Source organism: Aulonocara stuartgranti, assembly GCF_965226115.1.
Source record: "Aulonocara stuartgranti genome assembly, chromosome: 3".
NCBI classification, from domain to species: domain Eukaryota; kingdom Metazoa; phylum Chordata; class Actinopteri; order Cichliformes; family Cichlidae; genus Aulonocara; species Aulonocara stuartgranti.
The window spans coordinates 32,652,221-32,672,540 of record NC_138941.1 but is presented as its reverse complement, the minus strand read 5'-3'; the positions used below and the strand labels follow the sequence as shown (position 1 = coordinate 32,672,540).

General features: G+C 38.5%; 2 protein-coding genes across 2 annotated transcripts in view; both read right to left on the bottom strand.

Annotated features, from left to right (window-relative positions):
• The window catches only part of LOC309702949 (uncharacterized protein), a 63,991-nt gene that overhangs the window by 16,921 nt on the left and 26,750 nt on the right, over positions 1 to 20,320 (bottom strand). The window lies entirely within an intron of this gene.
• On the bottom strand, positions 617 to 18,195 carry LOC309698206 (serine/threonine-protein kinase/endoribonuclease IRE1; the record flags this gene model as incomplete). The annotated part of the gene is made up of 8 exons (XM_082520506.1): positions 617 to 1,289; positions 1,464 to 1,561; positions 1,637 to 1,763; positions 2,415 to 2,635; positions 2,713 to 2,754; positions 17,290 to 17,414; positions 17,520 to 17,812; positions 17,900 to 18,195. The coding sequence occupies 8 exons, from the start codon at positions 18,193 to 18,195 to the stop codon at positions 1,079 to 1,081; spliced, it is 1,413 nt and encodes a 470-aa protein (XP_082376632.1). The 3' UTR covers positions 617 to 1,078.

The window sequence follows — 20,320 nt, the reverse complement described above, 5'->3', positions numbered from 1 at the left end:
AGAGAGCTCTGATGTAAATACAAATCAATACAAATCATGGAAATTTTGTGTTTAACTAGTTGACAGTTATTAATGGATTATATGGTAAAAAACATTTTAATGTGAATAAAAACTTAATAAAACTGTTATCATTACCCCTATATCTTGAACATTGTGAAATTTACACAAAAGTAGAACAGCTGTAATTGACTTTTTACTCAATATCAAACACTGAGCCATGCTTGGGCCATGCTACCATGCTACCACTGAGCCATGCTACCATTTACATCACACATCAACATATCCTGACACCTTCACTGATTAATTTGCTCCAAGTAATTTACAATATGAAAATGAGAAAAAAAATCTTTAATAAAACATACAAATTCCAATATATTTGGTAAATTTGTAATGACATTCACTTTTAATTCAAAATACATGTACAGAAAAGTTGGCATAGTACATAGTTCTAGTATACAGTTGACAGGATACATATAAGTTTTCAAAAATCAAAATGCATACTTAAGCATGTATTTTTGAACAACAAAACTAAAATGTATTGACAAAGTAGGTTAATCATTTTCCTATTTGGAATAAAACTGAAAAAATGTCTGTCTGTATGTAATTAAAAAAAAAATGAATTGGGAGAACTTATCCTTAAGTACTGCCAGTGTTACCATTTCTTTTGGTTCAAAAAGATTTTTATCACTAACATTTGCAAATACAGCCACCATAATAGCACATTTTAAATTAACTACTAAATATAAAACCATACAAATAACATTACTGACATCTAGTACTAGTAGCTCCCTTAAAATACCATCTCTCCTTCTATCAGGATTTGGAAAGTGGTCACAATGAACAACAGGTGCAAAACTTTGGATTATTGTGTAGAACACATTTTGATTTTGCTAGTTTGGTTTCTGTGGTGTGCTTATATATACACACGCTTGAACAAAATATCCTTCAAAGCTTTCATTAACATCTGTACTTCTAATAATAGTATTTGCTTATATACATTTTCTCTGAATGGTTGTCATACTGTACAGGCCTTAATGACAGCCTTCATCCTTACTGAATTCAACTTTGTTTAAAGTCACTATTGAGACTCCTGAACTGGGAAACTCAGAGGGTCGTCCGTACTTGTAGACATTATTGTAAAGGCGGTACAAATGTCCTTTGTTTCTTCTTTTTCAAACATTTCCTTCTTTCCTTCTAAATTCCAGCCTTTATCCTTGGTAAACTTGTAAACACACCCAAAGAGATCAGGAAATAACACCAATACGTCAATGTGAGGAGCGTCCTCACGACTGTGAACAAGGAAAGTTTTATTAATGAGTAGTAACAGAGAAGTAAGCTTCCAAATCTGTCATAGTATCAGAAATATTTGTGATTTGTTCATATAGTTACAAGAAATTAACATATATACACATATAAATATGTGTGTTCATGAATTACATCACTTTTCATTTAGTTTAACTTACTTATGCTCATGGAAATTGCGTATAAAGCGCAGTAATCCCAGTGTGGTTTCAGGGTACGGCTTTCTGCCATCCATCTTCCGAACCAGCTCTTCAGGAAACTGCAACAACAAAACATGGTGGTCATGAACTGGACTTTAGGAATACATAAGTTTGACCTCTCATCTGTAAGTCACCTTATTTTTCCACAGTTTGAAGGATCCATTAGCACATGCTTCTAGTGAACCAATCAGCTTTTCATCAGCATTTCGACAGTTTGCCACCTCCTCCCTGTTGCCGGTCTCTCTCAAATATTGAAACTGCCTGGAAAAAAAGTTGAAATTATGCTTTATGAGTACAATAACAACAAAAAAACTATGAGGTATATCTTGAATAATAATAGGAGCAGCACAAAAGAGTCTTGCTTAAAATGACAAGAACAAAAATGTAGGAAACAAATTTAAATGGCCTGCATTTGTATAGTGCTTTTCTAGTCCTTAAGGACCCCAAAGCGCTTTACACTACATTCAGTCATTCACCCATTCACACACACATTCACACACTGGCGATAGCAAGCTACATTGTAGCCACAGCTGCCCTGGGACGCACTGACAGAGGCGAGGCTGCCGGACACAGGCGCCACCACCAGTAGGCAAACATGGGGTTACTATCTTGCCCAAGGATATTTGGCATGCAGCCAGGAAGCAACCTGGGATCGAACCACCGACCTTCTGATTAGTGGCTGACCTGCTCTGCCACCTGCGCTACAGCCACCCAAAAATTTAGTATTTGCTGCCAATGTTAACGTGCCTGTCTGAGTACAAGACAGTTTGACCTCATTTCCCATGGATTAAGCCAAGTAACAGACTGAAAATCCCCCCCCCCCCCAGTTTAGGCTCTCATGAGCAAATCTATTCTTGCTTTACTAAAGTGAAACCAGAAATCACAGATTCTGTTACAGCATGACTTCCTTACTCTTCAGATTTCCAGAAGAAGGGATGGTTTAAGCATTCTTCTACTTTGGGTCTGTCCTTTGGCTCTTTGTTGATCATCGACTCGATGAGATCCTTTGCCACCACATCTTGAACATGATCCAAACTGTACTTCCCGTCATAAATGTTTGACTCACATTTAAAGGATTTGCCAAATGGATGGTGGCCTCCAGAGAGGATATAATAAATCAGCATGCCTGCCACCTTAATAATAACACATCAGTTTAGGTATTTTTACCAAGGCATCTTTCAGTTAATCAAGTTTAATGGACCTGTATTACCTGGATGTCAGTGCTTGACTTGTATGATATGACAGATTCTTCCGCTTCTTCTGCTAAAGTCTCTCGGGCCATCCAGCATCTGGTTCCTGCACTGCTTGTATGTAGAGTTGTTTGGCCTTTGAGTAAGCGTCTGCTTATGCCAAAATCAGCTAATCTTGCCCTCCCAGTAACATCTGCAGGAGGAATAAAGTACAAAACATGAAAATAAATCATTAATTTATATTTACCTGACACATGTTTATTTTTTTGTTTTCCCCTGAATTTCAAACATGTCTTACCAATCAAAACGTTCTGGGGTTTAAGATCTCGGTGAAGAATTTTATGATTTCCGCAGTGAAGCACCTTTAGACTTTCAAGAATTTGTCTGACAAGTTTCTTTAACATCTGTGGGTCATGTTCATTCTTGATATATTCTTCCAAGGTGTATTCACAAAGTTGCAGACAAAGATATCCAAAGTTCTCGTCCTCTGCGGCATCAACATATCGTACGATATAAGGATGATCGAGTTCAGGAAGTCGCAGGATTCCTTCTTCATTCTTCAGCACTTCATAGTTGCTTTTAGACATTCTCTTGATGACAACTTCTGTGCCGTCCTCTCTCAGCCCCAAGAAGACTTCAGTACCATCACTTCCCTTCGCTATTCTGAATTCTGCATCATTCACATAAATAATGCTTCTGATTCTGGATATTTTACTTTCATCTGTGCCAGCAAGTTTCTCCAGTTTCTCCTTCCACCTGTTGCTGATTGAAAGCCAGTTTTGTTTTTCTGATTTTTCAATGGTGCTGTAGTCAAAAGGCTTTAAATTTGAAGTTGATTCTACAACAGAAACTTTTGTTGTTGGTTCAGTTGCTGCAGTGGAAACTTCAGCATTTGGGTCTTCTGTCTTTTCCTTCTTTTTCTTCTTCCTTTTCTTCTTCCTCCCTAAAGTTGAGGCTGTGTTTCCCTCACATTCTGAGTTTGGTTTGCTCAGATATTCTTTCAGACCTCTCACCACCTTTTTCAGCCTGTCATCCATTTCCATTTCTACAGATGTCAGTATGTCCTCGGGCACTGAAGTTATGCCCACTGATGTAAAAATATTAGCTGTCTGTTCAACTGACACCAGGTTTGCAAATATAGCGTACGTGTAAATCCTGATCTTAGTGGAGTGTTGCTCATTTACAAAAGGGGCAACTCTTCTGCATAAGTTCTCTAAAAGGTTGACGTGCCAGTCCTTTGTGCCTTTTGTTTTCTGTGTTATCACATACAGTGTTTGTAGCACTGATGCACAGATGTCAGGTCTCTCTTTTAGGGAAAGCAGTTTCAGTAGTTGTTGAACTATAGCTACTGCATGCTCATTTGTTATTTCATCCATTGTGCAGAAGACTGCATTTAAACTTTCAACTGCCCTCCCTACATGTGTCTTAGGGATTTTTGGAAAGCGACTGGCTGCTCCTGCAATGTAAGTATTCACATTTCCAGTTTCCTTTAGCCATTTAATACACATCTGACTATATTTATCTTTCCACCTCCCAGTAACAGTAAAAAGGATTTCAATCATGGTCAGATGGAGCCGAGGATCCTCTAACAGCATCTGACTGCTAAACACTTTAAACACTTTGTCAGGTGTTTTTTCAACAACAGCAATTTCCATATCCAAAAAATGTTTGATTTGGAAACACACTTCATCTCCATTTGATGCAAAGTGATTAATCATCTGAGATATTTTTTTACTGTTAATAAGCCACTGAGGTTCATTAATGGACGGCAGTGTCACCAGAGCACCAGCAGAGACGAGTCTTTTCACGATATCCTCCCTGTTTTCAATAGCTGCAAGTTGCAGTGGTGTGAAATTTTGTCGTTGCAGAGGAGTAGGACTCCATCCATCTGGATTAGCTTTTGCCACAAGCAACAGATCCACAAAATCAGGTAGTGCATTGGAGCGTGTGACATAATGCAAAGGTGTCCAGCAGAGTTGAGAAGGTATATTTGGGTCTGCACCCTGACGCAAAAGGTAAGAACAAATTTCTCTATTGTGATTTGCAACAGCAGCAATCAGTGGGGTTACATAATCACCCCACTCTCTACAGGGGTAAACTCTGTTAACATTATTGTCCTTCAGTAATTTCTTGAGCTCTTTGAGGTCATTGATAGTTATACACTGGATTATAGGATGTGTTTCTGTTGGTAAGGGGGCTGCCAGATGTACTTGAGTGAAAATATTCATAGTTTTCCTTCAGATTACCTGTGAAAGAAAAATTACTGAAATTAGCCAAGTATTCAAAAATTTGGTTACAGTTTAATCCTTAGAAAAGCGAAAAGAAAATTAAGTTTGAGTTTAAACAATATTAAAACTTTGCAAAGATTTTTAGAAGTGAATAATTGGCTACCACACTGGAAAATTCATGCATAAAATAATATTCACCTGAAAACACCAACACCCTTAGTTAGAATTCATCAATTTCATTACTTTTGCTTGTGTTACATCTAGCCATAAACTTATCCCAGTAAGTAAGACACTTTTGGCACAAAATGAAGAAAACGCTACTTTCATTTTACTTTCAAACTGAATTAAGCAAATATGTAGAATATGAATATTTCTGCATTTTTCTTTTGTAGTTTTTGAGACAGTCATGATCAAATGTTTGCTCAAATTACAAAGTGGAATAAAAATGGCTTGAAAGTGGTTTGGTGGGCCTTTTTTAAAAACAAAAAACAAAGATATGTACAAAGATAAAATTAACAGCAGTCATTGTATAAATGGCCTGCATTTGTACAGCGCTTTACTCAGTCCCTAAGGACCCCAAAGCGCTTCACACTACATTCAGTCATTCACACACAGGCAATGGCAGCTACGTTGTAGCCACAGCTGCCCTGGGGTGCACTGACAGAGGCGAGGCTGCCGGACACTGGCGCCACCGGGCCCTCTGACCACCACCAGTAGGCAAACACGGGGTTAGTATCTTGCCCAAGGACATTTGGCATGCAGCCAGGAGGCAGCCTGGGATCGAACCACCAACCTTCTGATTAGTGGCTGACCTGCTCTGCCACCTGAACTACAGCCACCCCATTGTATACTGTATATTCAAACTTCGGACCATAAATTCGGAGATGGCAGAGCACAAAATATTCTAAAAGTTAGAAGGATAGTTTACTGATATTTTTGTTTTTGTGGTACAACTTGCTCAAGCCAACGTTTTCTCCATGTTATAATTAGGAAAAATGTAGACATTTTTTGACGTATATGTTCCAAATTACAGATCCTGGTTTATTTTTATAGAAAGATGTACATGTCCAAACATTGCCACAGAGTTAAATGTTTAAAAGAAAGGTCTGAAAGTGTGTCAACAGACCATTGTTAAAATAAATGCATCTTCAAAGGTAGTTGACATATCAAGCTTATATTTCACAGCAATCATTATAATGTTCCCATTTTCTACCATAACATTTTTATGTAGCTCAGAGATGGTTGATGATGACCCAGCTCACATATATCACAACATTTTTGTTGCTGTGATTAAACAATAACATCGGTGTGGTTTTCTCAATCAAGCATACAGAGCCCACTGTTTCTACTGGTGTTCTAATCATGTTAATAAAATTTCTTTACCCAAAGAAAACTTATTATTTTAATTAGTAACATGTGTGTTTATCTACAATTTTATTCTATGCATTACAGAGAATAAAGTAAAGGTTTGAACAGTGAGGGCTGCAGCAGTACAATTGAAGAAGAGTTATAAAGAAAACAAGACAAGCTAATTAATACATTATCGTATGTCTTGTTTATGGTTGCAGTGGCAGTCTCCGATGTTTTAGATTCAATGTGTTGGTTAAACAGATGTGTCATAGATTTGCCTTGCATGACGCGCTACAGATAAACAGGAAATCATTGTGTCTGTAATTTCACCAACATTAAAATGTTTGTCTAATGTTCTTGCTGCTGTTATTATTATTATCACACGCCTTTCTGTGATGTGGACGAGGATGGTCAGCACTACAACTACTGTACACACTTTGTTATCTGTACTCAGAGTGGATGTTAGCCCACCTATGCTACGCTGTCAGTGTGACAGTCCAACCAGATTAATGGCTGAAAGGTGCACTTGGATTCATTCTGACCAGATTTCAGATCAACACTTCTTGTTTGATGTTCAATAGAGACAAAACCTCTGCAGCTTTCAGTGTTTTAAGGTACTGCTCTCTTTTGTCTCATCGTTTCCATTTACAATAATGGATTACACAGCAGGAAATAGATTTTCATTACAGTAAAGTGCTGTAACTAAATTTAAGGTTGTAATTCACCCACTGTTATCTTCTTTAATGCCTTGTACTAACATAGTGCAGAGTAACACAATTCCCACAGAGCTCGATCATCTTGTTAATAATTTTACTTCTTCCATACAACTCTGGCTACTGTAGCTCTTCTGACAAAGAAGACTCAAAACCAAAATACTTGACTCTCTTGTATAATGTTTAAATGTGCACCTTAAAGCAGATAACTTGTTAGCTGCAGAGGAAATGGTGTCATCATCTAGCCTGGAGAAATAGTTTGCAGCTTTATTTTTAAAAAAGCCCTCTGTAAAGCTAGAACATCTTACTGTTCATCACTGACTGAAGAAAATAAGAACAACCTGCAGTTTCTTTTCACCACTGTGCGAGACTGACAAACAGTCAGAGTTCTGTAGAGCCAACTATTACTTTAACATTAACTAGTAATGACTTACAAATAAAGACAATAAATACACGGGCGATCGTGGTTCAAGAGTTGGGAGTTCGCCTTGTAATCGGAAGGTTGCCGGTTCGAGCCCCGGCTTGGACAGTCTCGGTCGTCGTGTCCTTGGGCAAGACACTTCACCCGTTGCCTACTGGTGGTGGTCAGAGGGCTCGGTGGCGCCAGTGTCCGGCAGCCTCGCCTCTGTCAGTGCGCCCCAGTGTGGCTGTGGCTACAATGTAGCTTGCCATCACCAGTGTGTGAATGGGTGGATGACTGGATATGTAAAGCACTTTGGGGTCCTTAGGGACTAGAAAAGCACTTTACAAATATAGGCCATTTACAATTTTAACCATTAGAGAAAAAAATTGCCTATAAAAATCTCACCAACGTAACATTATGCATAGCTACTTTCAGCACCATTGATAATTATTTATTTGGACTCTTTTTCTTCAATTGATCTTTCTCAGTTAGCTTCAGTAATTACTTCCTCCAAACCATCAAAATGTCAGAATTTGCAAATTGACGATGATTCATCTCATAAACTAAACACTTAGTTTATGAGTTCATGTCATTTAGACTCTATTTTTTTATTTTATTTTTTTGTTTTATCTGAGCACACACGTGTGTGTATTTACATATATATTCGTATTTGTAAATGCAAGTATGTGTACTTGTGTATATATTGTTTTTTTTCTGTATATGTCTGAAATAAAAATACAATACAATGTTATACAATAATATTTGTCACTTTCTGCCAGCTAATTTTGAATAAATCGGTATGTAGGCCTGTGTAGATCTCCTATAAATGTACATTAAACCATTTGTTTTGTTTTATCAGGGTCAATTTATATTTCATTTATGCAGACTAATTTTTTATGACTTTATTTGGGATGGTTTGGTAACCAAACTCTTTCTACCAGCCAGAGTAATCACTGGTGGAATTTAGTAAAAAACAAATAAACAAAAAAAACCTTTGATGCAGACATATAGACTACGAGTTATTACACAGCCTATGTATGTACCTAAAACACTCACTTTAACTCCAGCGACTGCGCCCAGTCATGGCGTTTTAGCTAATCATCAGTGCACGAGTTGGACAAAGCAGGAACTCTTACAATTGTGAATAGATTGGCCCATACTGTGACTCCCACACTGTGGAAAAGGAAGGGCAGCGGTGAAGCTCTTTTCCTGAGTAACTCTGACCAGCTGATATTATGGCTGATATGAAGATATTTTTGGAATCTCCGCAACAAAACGCAACCCTCGACGCCAATGAACATAGGGTGTGACCAAAGAGTTAAAAATATTCCGAAGAGGGCTCAAAGCGCACGCTTTCACATGGGTGATTTCATAAAGAAAGCAAAAAGATTATTTTACGATGAAGTTTTAAGATAACTGGTGGAGGATTGTCAGAAAATTTACTTACAGTTTCTAAGAGCGGTGTCTGTTGTTCTGATGAGGCCCACACCTGTCAGGTTACTGCACTTTCTTCACTGTGCCACGCTGTCTCTTCCGGTTTCTCCCATTTCCGGGAATACATTCCAAAGTTGTTGGACCGATTCAGGCCAGAGAAATGTATTGCTGGGAGGTGAGTCGAGTCCATCTCAGGTTTGTGGGATGTCTTCGTGTTTTTTTGGCGGCTTACAGATCACAGTCTACTTCAGGGGATCCTTGGAATTTTGTCTATCCCCGACAGAATTGGTTTGCCCTGCGTCAGGAGCGCGCACTGGGCTGTTTTAGTTCAGAAACACTTCTTATGGTGACTTAGTACTAGAGATGGACCGATCCGATATTACGTATTGGTATCGGTCCGATACTGACCTAAATTACTGGATCGGATATCTGAGAGAAATAAAATATGTAATCCGATCAAAAAATCACCTCACAAAACGCGCTAATTGGCGTAACCCAGCTCGGCGCGTCGGAGCAGTATGTGTCACGTGATAGAGCGGCTGTTGTCTCCAAGACCTGTGGCGGTCTGGTGGAGCATTTGGAGCCTCGCTACATGCTTCCTAACCGCGGCATTTCATCTCGGCGAAAACTATCCCAGAGAAGTAAAGCAAGTGTGTAAGTTCATCCCTGAATGTTTGCATAGTATTTCCACGTTAAGCTTAACAACTGATATATTGAGCCACAGCTGGACTGGCCATCTGAGTTCCATACTGAGGTGAAAAGGAAGCGATTTGTCCCGTACTTCAGCTTCAGCAAATAGACACAAAGCTGGAGTTATTCAGTGTTTTTGCTACGCAGTTGCATCTACTTCTCTCATTCTCTCCCCTCCCTCTCCTGTTATTACTTCAAACATGAAACTGATCAATGATCAGCTTTTCTGCCGCAAGTCCCGTCTTTCTTGTTTGTTTATCGCCCACTTTGCGCTAGAAAGAGGAGACCAGCGGATAAACAACAGGAAATGTCAGGAAATAGGTGTAACAACTGCATTATGTTCCTGTTATATGCCATTGAGAAACAATTTTTATGCCTTTACTGTCATGTTATGCTGGAGCAAACACAGCTTCTCATATTCTATGTAATGTCATTTAATGGTCGGGCATTGTACAGCTACAAGCATTTCACCCCCATGTCATACTGTGTATGGTTCTGTGTGTGTGACAAATAAAATTTGAATTTCACTCTTGTTCTCTCTCTCTCTCTCTCTCACACACGCACACACGATAACATCATAGACAGTGGCGTGTCTAGAAAATTTTTGTTGGGGGGGCCAGGTAGGGGCACAGATTTGGAGAAGGGTGGCAGATGTAATTGGCAGATAATGTTAAAAACAATTCTACCAACTGTTAACCATAATTCAATAATCCTATAAACCTAATAACCGTAACCTTATTAGAATGAGATTTTAACCACTACGGTGCAAAGTTTTTAGATACTGCGTTGATAAAGTACAAGAGATACAATCAGTCAGTGTTTACTCAGCATTCAAGGACATCAATATTTGCATAGTATTTTTACTGACATGTAGTGCACATATGTTTTGGGCAAAAACATTTTTGAATATTAAAATACGAACATTTTTAACAAACAACTGGCAAATTAGCCAAAGCAAAACCAATGCCTGTTAAAAAAAAAGAAGATAATCTTCTCACAAACTGGTGTTTGATTTTGAAACAGGAAAAAAGTGGAGAAACAACTGAAAAGACTAACATTTGAATAAAACCTGAAAGCAAGTAAATACTTTCTATGCTGCCTTATGGTAAACTTTGGTAATATTGATAAAGAACAACACTGGCTGATGATGAAATACAGTCAGCTGGCATGGTGACACTGCCAGTATTAACCTGCAGGGCTGGACTGGGACAAAAAATTGGGCATTTTGATTACAGACCGGCCCACCAGGTATTAAAGCCATAAAGCCTTTGAATGAAAACAAATGCTGTTGTGACAGTGATGTACGCTGTCTTTTTGGTATATGTATGATTTCTATACATTTTACGTCAGATAAAAACTTTGTTCGCAAGATTCAGATAATTATTTAATAAAAGCTAGATATTTTAAATGAGAATAAAAAAGAAAAGTATTTCTTTGTGCCCCCCTCTCCCTGTTAATGCCCTACCTGGCCCCCTGGAAACACTTTGCTAGACCCGCCCCTGCACAGTTACCAGCTGTCAGCTACTTAGAAAAGGATCCTGGTGTTATTAGTCTCTCAGAAACAGTTCATAACTTCCCTTCAACTCATTCATGTCACCTAAAAGGTAAACCTGTTTCTCCATCACAGCTCTGATGATTCAGTAAGGACGTCTCCTGGTTTCATCTTCATGTTTCCCTCTCACCACATATCCAAACCGACATCATGACCAGCAGCTTTACAGCTGTGGCTCCAGCAAACATCAGCTGATAGTAGAAATTAATATTAAATAAATTCTAACAACAGCTGATCAAGCTTAAACGTGCTGCTGTTGTTTAGCGCGACATCTGCTGGTTTCCTCTTTCTGGCGCAAAGTGAGTGATAAACAAACAAGAGAGACGATCAGCTGATCATTGATCAGTTTCATGATTGAAGTAGCAATAGAAGAGGCAGCTGTAAAGACAGAATAACTCCAGCTTTGTGTCTTTTTCCATCCTAGCTGAAGTCCGGGACAAACTGCGTCTCTTCTCAGCTCAATACGAAACGCGTAATATTTTCTCTGAATGAGGGACCATCCCATGTTTTTAAGGAGCTGTTGGCAACTCTACTAACTAACCTTATGAATAAAATAAAGTTCACTATCAGTAACATCATAGCAACTGAACAGCTGTATAAACTGTCATGCTAGCTCACGCAGTATGAGGTATTGTAACTGACTGTAAAAAGTCAGCACAGCGAAAATAAACTGCACCTAAACTTGGTTTATATCTGACCCAGATAGACTGCAGGTCATAACTTCTTATCTGAAGTTCAGTTCACCTGACACTCGGACTGGCGGCCGCCTCGGGTCTCTCCTCCTCCTGCCTCACCTTCCCTCCCTCATCCACCTGTTGCCTCTGTGGAAGCTCCGCCATAGCCACCACCAAACAACTGAGTTATTTTTACACATCGGCCAGCATCTGGCCAATCCACCACCTCTCATAAATAAGTCATCAGCCCACCATGCAAACGTCCGATGGCTAGTCCAGCTATGTTAACTTGTTAATCTTTCGCCGAAAAAATGTTTTCTGCCGTGCTGTCTTTCGTGCTTGGCTCTCCTACCTTTGCTAACATGATGCGCATAGTGCAGAAGCCGATGCTGCATTCACTTACACTCGGATATCTGAGCTTCACTGTGAAACCATAATCGTGCATTTGATATTTCATTAGATTTTATTGTTTTATCTTCGGGGTGGCACCTGGGGTGGCCAGTCTGGTTGGGGGGGTGGCCTGTGCCCCCCCAGGCCACCCCACTGGACACGCCATTGATCATAGATGAATAATCAGTAATATTGATAGCAATTTTCATCCCTCCCACCTTTGATGCTCACCAATTTGTCTACATGGCTAACAGGTCTGTAACACACTCACAAAACGATTCTAGGTCTGACCGTGGGCAAAAACATGACAGTCAACAGTAAAATTCTTAAAGGTAATGTATTAACACAATGATCAAAAAATAAAAGATAAAACAGTCCAGTGTCCTATTTGTGTACAAAGTAAAAACACACAGTCCAAGGCCAGAGCCAGCTATGCCACAAAGCCAGTTGCACTCCACACGTTGTTCACTTCCACAGGGGTAGCAGTTGTCCTCTGAGACCCACCACCCCGTAAGTAGATAGCCAGTGATCACTGGCCTCTGCAACTCAGCTGTCTTTAGGCTGCGGCATATTACAGGCCCTGGCCTGCACAGAGAGACAAAATAACACGATTCACTATATAATTCACAGCGCACAACCCACCCATCCCAAACATATCAGGTCATCCGAGGTTTCATCACATTACATACCTGCACAGAGAGACAAAATAACACAGCAGTGTTTGTAGTGTGGGCTATAAGTTGACTAGTGTATCAGTGCAGTCCATTACACCTGCCTCCAATTCATCCAACCCCATTACAGCCATTGGTTCACCGCAAATGTGACACACACAACCAGTCCCAACCCAGTGCAACTTCACACAATAGGAGGACATGACATGAAAGAAACTGTTAGCCCGACACCGACTGAACCGTGGTGGTTTGAGGCCTTTGGGGACCGATCTGAGGTTCAAGAACGACAGCTCCTCTTCGATCTTCTTAGTTCCACACTGGCACTCATAGTCCAACTATGAGTCCAACTATGAGCAACTGCAGCAGGGAGCAAGAGGAACAGGTGCATTAGAGTTGAACTCTTTCACAGATGAATTACATATTTGTGGAAGGCTGCTCACAGAATGGAGTCTCACTGAGCCTCGATGTACCACGTCCAGGGAGAGGTGGAGGTAGTCCTCCCACCCAAAGAACTGCACACCACATCTGCTGAATCACATCATTTCAAAGATTACAGACTCACACTGAAGAAATATCAGCAGCATCATGAAAACACTTAAAGTTTACTTTGTTTCTACCTGTTGCAGCTCTTTGTGCTCAATATCTTGAAGCCATTGTGAGCTCTAACTGGACAGATGTAAGGCTTCTCCAAGGCAGCTGCTTCTGTCTGCAGCTTAGAGAACTCACACTGGAGCACGTCCAGAGCACAGACGAGGAACTCGTGGGCATCCTGCACACAGACACACACAGAACAAAACACAGGTCCAGGTGCAAATGTACAAACTAAAGCAGAGATGAGTGTGCTGCGTAGTGCAAAAAGACAGCTGCTTACTTTCTGATCGTCATCGTCAAACTCTGGATGAGACGCAGCAACCGTGTCTTTATTAAAGGCAGTCAGGACGGAGCTTTTGTGCCAGCTGTCGTTTCTGAAGCGGCTCAATTTGATGTCCACAAACAGCCTGCAAACAGCAGAAGTGAAGAAGACACAAAGTTAGTTTTATAATAAAGGACAAAGTCCATCATTAAATATGTCACCGTTTACAGCACACTGTTATGGAATAATAAGACAAACATTTAAATTAAATAACAATTTAAAATCAAATTACACTGAAAATGTAGTTTATATTTGATATTATTTTAACATTTAGTTCACACACACAAGTGCAAAAAACAAAAAAACTAGGTTTCACTTGTCGCTTTGTATTTTTAACATTAATCTGAAAATAATGAAGGGACACGTCCTACAGTCACAGTTTTATACATTTATTTACACAGGAAAGAATCAATCTGCAGTTTACTTTGCGTTTAGTTTTATGAATATGAAATAATGTTTATTAAATATGTGTAATTTATATGTTTTACAAGTTTACAATACCATTCACTAGAAAAAAAACTGTATGGTTGTAGAAATGTAGAACTAAATGGTCGGGACTTTGGCGTTCTTTGGATCTTTGGAAGATGTCGTCCGAGTCAACTACAAATAAAAGCGGTTTAATCTCTGAGTGCATCATTGACCAGGGTTTGGAAAGTGAGCTTCTTAAACAAAACAAGAAAGAGTCACAGTGCAAAATTCCTTCTTAAATCTTTAATTTTACTTTATGTTCTGGGGTTTTTTTCTTTTTCTTTTATATTTGTATATATTCTGGACAAACCCAGTGATGGCATCGATGGGTTTGTCCAGAATATATACAACTCATGACTCAATGTGGACTAAACATTGTCTTACACCAAAGTCCAGCCAGGCAGCCAAACACGGTCCCAGGTCAGGCCCTTCACTCCTACCTTAAAATTTATAATTCATGGCTCACCACCATAAACAGAATTATTAAAGTGTAATTTCTCTTTTCACCTCATGGTGGCAACACCATCTGATCTATGTTGCAACCAATGAGTGTATAAACGTTTTATACACTCACACATTACACACAATAGTAAGTCATGTTTAAAATGAACCTGACAAAGATATTCAGCAGCTTCACTGAACTTTTTATAAGAGAGCTCTGATGTAAATACAAATCAATACAAATCATGGAAATTTTGTGTTTAACTAGTTGACAGTTATTAATGGATTATATGGTAAAAAAAACATTTTAATGTGAATAAAAACTTAATAAAACTGTTATCATTACCCCTATATCTTGAACATTGTGAAATTTACACAAAAGTAGAACAGCTGTAATTGACTTTTTACTCAATATCAAACACTGAGCCATGCTTGGGCCATGCTACCATGCTACCACTGAGCCATGCTACCATTTACATCACACATCAACATATCCTGACACCTTCACTGATTAATTTGCTCCAAGTAATTTACAATATGAAAATGAGAAAAAAAATCTTTAATAAAACATACAAATTCCAATATATTTGGTAAATTTGTAATGACATTCACTTTTAATTCAAAATACATGTACAGAAAAGTTGGCATAGTACATAGTTCTAGTATACAGTTGACAGGATACATATAAGTTTTCAAAAATCAAAATGCATACTTAAGCATGTATTTTTGAACAACAAAACTAAAATGTATTGAAAAAGTAGGTTAATCATTTTCCTATTTGGAATAAAACTGAAAAAATGTCTGTCTGTATGTAATTAAAAAAAAAATGAATTGGGAGAACTTATCCTTAAGTACTGCCAGTGTTACCATTTCTTTTGGTTCAAAAAGATTTTTATCACTAACATTTGCAAATACAGCCACCATAATAGCACATTTTAAATTAACTACTAACTATAAAACTATACAAATAACATTACTGACATCTAGTACTAGTAGGTCCCTTAAAATACCATCTCTCCTTCTATCAGGATTTGGAAAGTGGTCACAATGAACAACAGGTGCAAAACTTTGGCTTATTGTGCAGAACACATTTTGATTTTGCTAGTTTGGTTTCTGTGGTGTGCTTATATATACACACTTGAACAAAATATCCTTCAAAGCTTTCATTAACATCTGTACTTCTAATAATAGTATTTGCTTATATACATTTTCTCTGAATGGTTGTCATACTGTACAGGCCTTAATGACAGCCTTCGTCCTTACTGAATTCAACTTTGTTTAAAGTCACTATTGAGATTCCTGAACTGGGAAACTCAGAGGGTCGTCCGTACTTGTAGACATTATTGTAAAGGCGGTACAAATGTCCTTTGTTTCTTCTTTTTGAAACATTTCCTTCTTTCCTTCTAAATTCCAGCCTTTATCCTTGGTAAACTTGTAAACACACCCAAAGAGATCAGGAAATAACATCATTCCATCAATGTGAGGAAAATTCTTGAGCCTGTGAACAAGGAAAGTTTTATTAATGAGTAGTAACAAGAGAAGTAAGCTTCCAAATCTGTCATAGTATCAGAAATATTTGTGATTTGTTCATATAGTTACAAGAAATTAACATATATACACATATAAATATGTGTGTTCATGAATTACATCACTTTTCATTTAGTTTAACTTACTCATGCTCATTGAAATTGCGTATAAAGCGCAGTAACCCCAGTGTGGTTTCAGGGTACGGCTTTCTGCCATCCATCTTCTGAACCAGCTCTTGGGGAAACTGCAACAACAAAACATGGTGGTCATGAACTGGACTTTAGGAATACATAAGTTTGACCTCTCATCTGTAAGTCACCTTATTTTTCCACAGTTTGAAGGATCCATTAGCACATGCTTCTAGTGAACCAATCAGCTTTTCATCGGCATTTCGACAATTTGCCACCTCCTCCCTGTTCCCAGTCTCTCTCAAATATTCAAACTGCCTGGAAATAAAGTTTAAATTATGCTTTATAAGTACAACAACAACATAAAACTAAGAGGAAAATCTTGAATAATAACAGGAGCAGCACAAAAGAGTCATGCTTAAAAATACGAGAATAGAAATGTATGAAACAAATTTAGTATTTGCTGCCAATGTTAACGTGCCTGTCTGAGTACAAGACGGTTTGACCTCATTTTCCCAACATATGGATTAAGCCAAGTAACAGACTGAAAACTTTCCCCCATGTGTGGGAAAATGATTGAAAATCCTTCACAGTTTAGGCTCTCATGAGCAAATCTATTCTTGCTTTACTAAAGTTAAACTAGAAATCGCAGATTCTGTTACAGCATGACTTCCTTACTCTTTCGGAGTCCAGAAGAAGGGATGGTTTAAGCATTCTTCTACTTTGGGTCTGTCCTTTGGCTCTTTGTTGATCATCCACTCGATGAGATCCTTTGCCACCACATCTTGAACATAATCCAAACTGTACTTTCCATCATAAATGTTTGACTCACATTTAAAGGATTTGCCAAATGGATGGTTGCCTCCAGAGAGGATATAATAAATCAGCATGCCTGCCACCTTAACAATAACACATCAGTTTAGATATTTTTACCAAGGCATCTTTCAGTTAATCAAGTTTAATGGACCTGTATTACCTGGATGTCAGTGCTTGACTTGTATGATATCACAGATTCTTCTGCTAAAGTCTCTCGGGCCATCCAGCATCTGGTTCCTGCACTGCGTGTACGTAAAGTTGTTTGGCCTTTGAGTAAGCGTCTGCTTATGCCAAAATCAGCTAATCTTGCCCTCCCAGTAACATCTGCAGGAGGAATAACATACAAAACTCATGAAACTAAATCATTAATTTATATTTACCTGACATCTGTTTTGTTTAGTTTTTCCCTGAATTTCAAACATGTCTCACCAATCAAAACGTTCTGGGGTTTGAGATCTCGGTGAAGAATTTTAGGATTTCCACAGTGAAGCACCTTTAGACTTTCAAGAATTTGTTTGACAAGTTTCTTTAGCATCAGTGGGTCATGGTCATCATTCTTGATATATTCTTCCAGGGTGTATTCACAAAGTTGCAGACAAAGATATCCAAAGTTCTCGTCCTCTGCAGCATCAACATATCGTACGATATAAGGATGATCGAGTTCAGGAAGTCGTAGGATTCCTTCTTCGTTCTTCAGCACGTCGTAGTTGCTTTTCTGAATTCTGCATCATTCACATAAATAATGCTTCTGATTCTGGATATTTTACTGTCATCTGTGCAAACAAGTTTCTCCAGTTTTCTCCTTCCACCTGTTGCTGATTGGAAGCCATTTTTGTTTTTCTGATTTTCCATTGGTGCTGTAGTCAAAAGGCTTTAAATTTGAAGTTGATTCTACAACAGAAACCTTTGTTGTTTGATCAGTTGCTGCAGTGGAAACTTCAGCATTTGGGTCTTCTTGCTTTGGGGTCTTTTCCTTCTTTTTCCTTTTCTTTTTCTTCTTCCTGACTAAAGTTGAGGCTGTGTTTCCCTCACATTCTGAGTTTGGTTTACTCAGATATTCTTTCAGACTCCTCAGCACCTCTTTCAGTTTTTCATTCAATTCCATTTCTACAGATGTCAGTATGTCCTCGGGCACTGAAGTTATGGCCACTGATTTAAAAATGTTAGCTGCCTTTTCAGCTGACAGCAGGTTGGCGAATATACCGTATGTGTAGACCCTGATCTTAGTGGAGTGTTGCTCATTTACAAAAGGGAAAACTGTTTTGCATAAGTTCTGTAAAAAGTTGACGTGCCAGTCCTTTGTGCCTTTTGTTTTCTGTGTTATCACATACAGTGTTTGTAGCACTGATTCACAGATGTCAGGTCTCTCTTTTAAGCAAAGCAGTTTCAGTAGTCGTGGAACTATAGCTACTGCATGCTCATCTGTTATTTGATCCATTGTGCAGAAAACTGCACTCAAACTTTCAACTGCCCTCCCTACATGTGTCTTAGGGATGTTTGGAAAGCGGCTGGCTGCACCTACAATGTAAGTATTCACATTTCCATTTTTCTTTAGCCATTTAATACATGCCTGGCAGTATTTATCTTTCCATCTCCCAGTAACAGTAAAAAGGATTTCAATCATGGTCAGATGAGACCTAGGATGCTCTAACAACATGTGACTGTTGAACATTTTAAAAACTTCGTCAGGTGTTTTTTCAAAAACAGCAATTTCCATATCCAAAAAATGCCTAATTTGGGAACACACTCTATCTCCATTTGATGCAAAGTGATTAATCATCTGAGATATTTTTTTACTGTTAATAAGCCACTGAGGATCATTTATGGGTGGCAGTGTCACCAAAGCGCCAGCAGAGATGAGTCTTTTCATGATATCCTCCCTGTCTTCAAAGGCTGCAACTTGCAGTGGTGTGGGTATCTCTTGTTGCACTGGAGCACTCCTTCCATCTGGGCTAGCTTTTGCCTCGAGCAACAGAGCCACAAAATGAAGTGGTGCTTTAGAATATGAGACATAATGCAAAGGTGTCCACTGGAGTTGAGAAGGTATATTTGTGTCCGCACCCTGACGCACAAGGTAAGAACAGGTATCTGTGTTGTGATTTACAACAGCGGAGATCAGTGGGGTTATATAATCACCCCATTTGCTACAAGGGTAAACTCCATTAACATTATTGTCCTTCAGTAATTTCTTGAGCTTTCTGAGGTCATTGTTAGTTATGCACTGGATTATAGGATGTGTCTCTGTTGGTGGGGATACTGCCAGATGTAGCTGAGAGATGATATTCATTGTTTTGCTTCACATTGCCTGCGAACGAGAAAGCACTGTCATTAACCAAGTAATATAAAACCAGCTTTACCTAAAATACCTAAAAAATCCTAAAATCCTTAAAACTGGAGTTTAAAGGATGTTTATTTTGATTTTTTAATAGTTGTTTATAAATGTCTACAGAATCCTAAGATTCTATTTAGACTACAAATGGAGTATTTGTGCATGCAAAAATAATATTTTGAAAGCATTTAACTGTGTTTTAAAGTGTTTTGCATGTATAACAGGACCTTTTCTTCTCTCCATTCCTTTGTGACTTTGGATTTTTGTGTTATGACATACAGTATCTGGAGAGAAGATTCACAACATCTTGTTACAGTGCAAAACAGTTGCTTTTAAAACAAACTGCATCTAAACTCTTTACACGTGTCTAAAGTATGTATGGGTAGTTCAGTCAATAAGTAAGTTCTCTTTCAGTTATCTATAGGCTACATGACAAATTTTAAGAAAACTGTTGTTGGATTGTAAGAAATTTTACTTTTGGTGTCTGCTGTTTAAGCTATGATCTCTCAATACAGAATGAGACTAGAGAAATTTACTGTTGGGATTCAGAGATGTTATTCTTCCTTCACATTTCCTGTTGAATGTTTTTTTAATGTAAAGACAAATATGTGTATGATTATACACTAGGCATATGCACACTTGCCAAAACATTCGGCTTAATATGACTGAATAGGAATCTTAACTTTAAATCTCAGGAGGATGCGCAACGGGAAATACAGGCTGAGAACACTTAAGGCGGTAAAACTTCGGAGCAACACGTACGCGTTGAAGAATTCAGACTTATCCGAGACTTAAGTAAACTTGAAATCCTTTGACGTTGAGTTAAAACAGTAAGTCTACAATGTGTGCTGTTTTTACGCTAACATAAGGATTATTTTGCAATACCGTTATAAAAAAAACT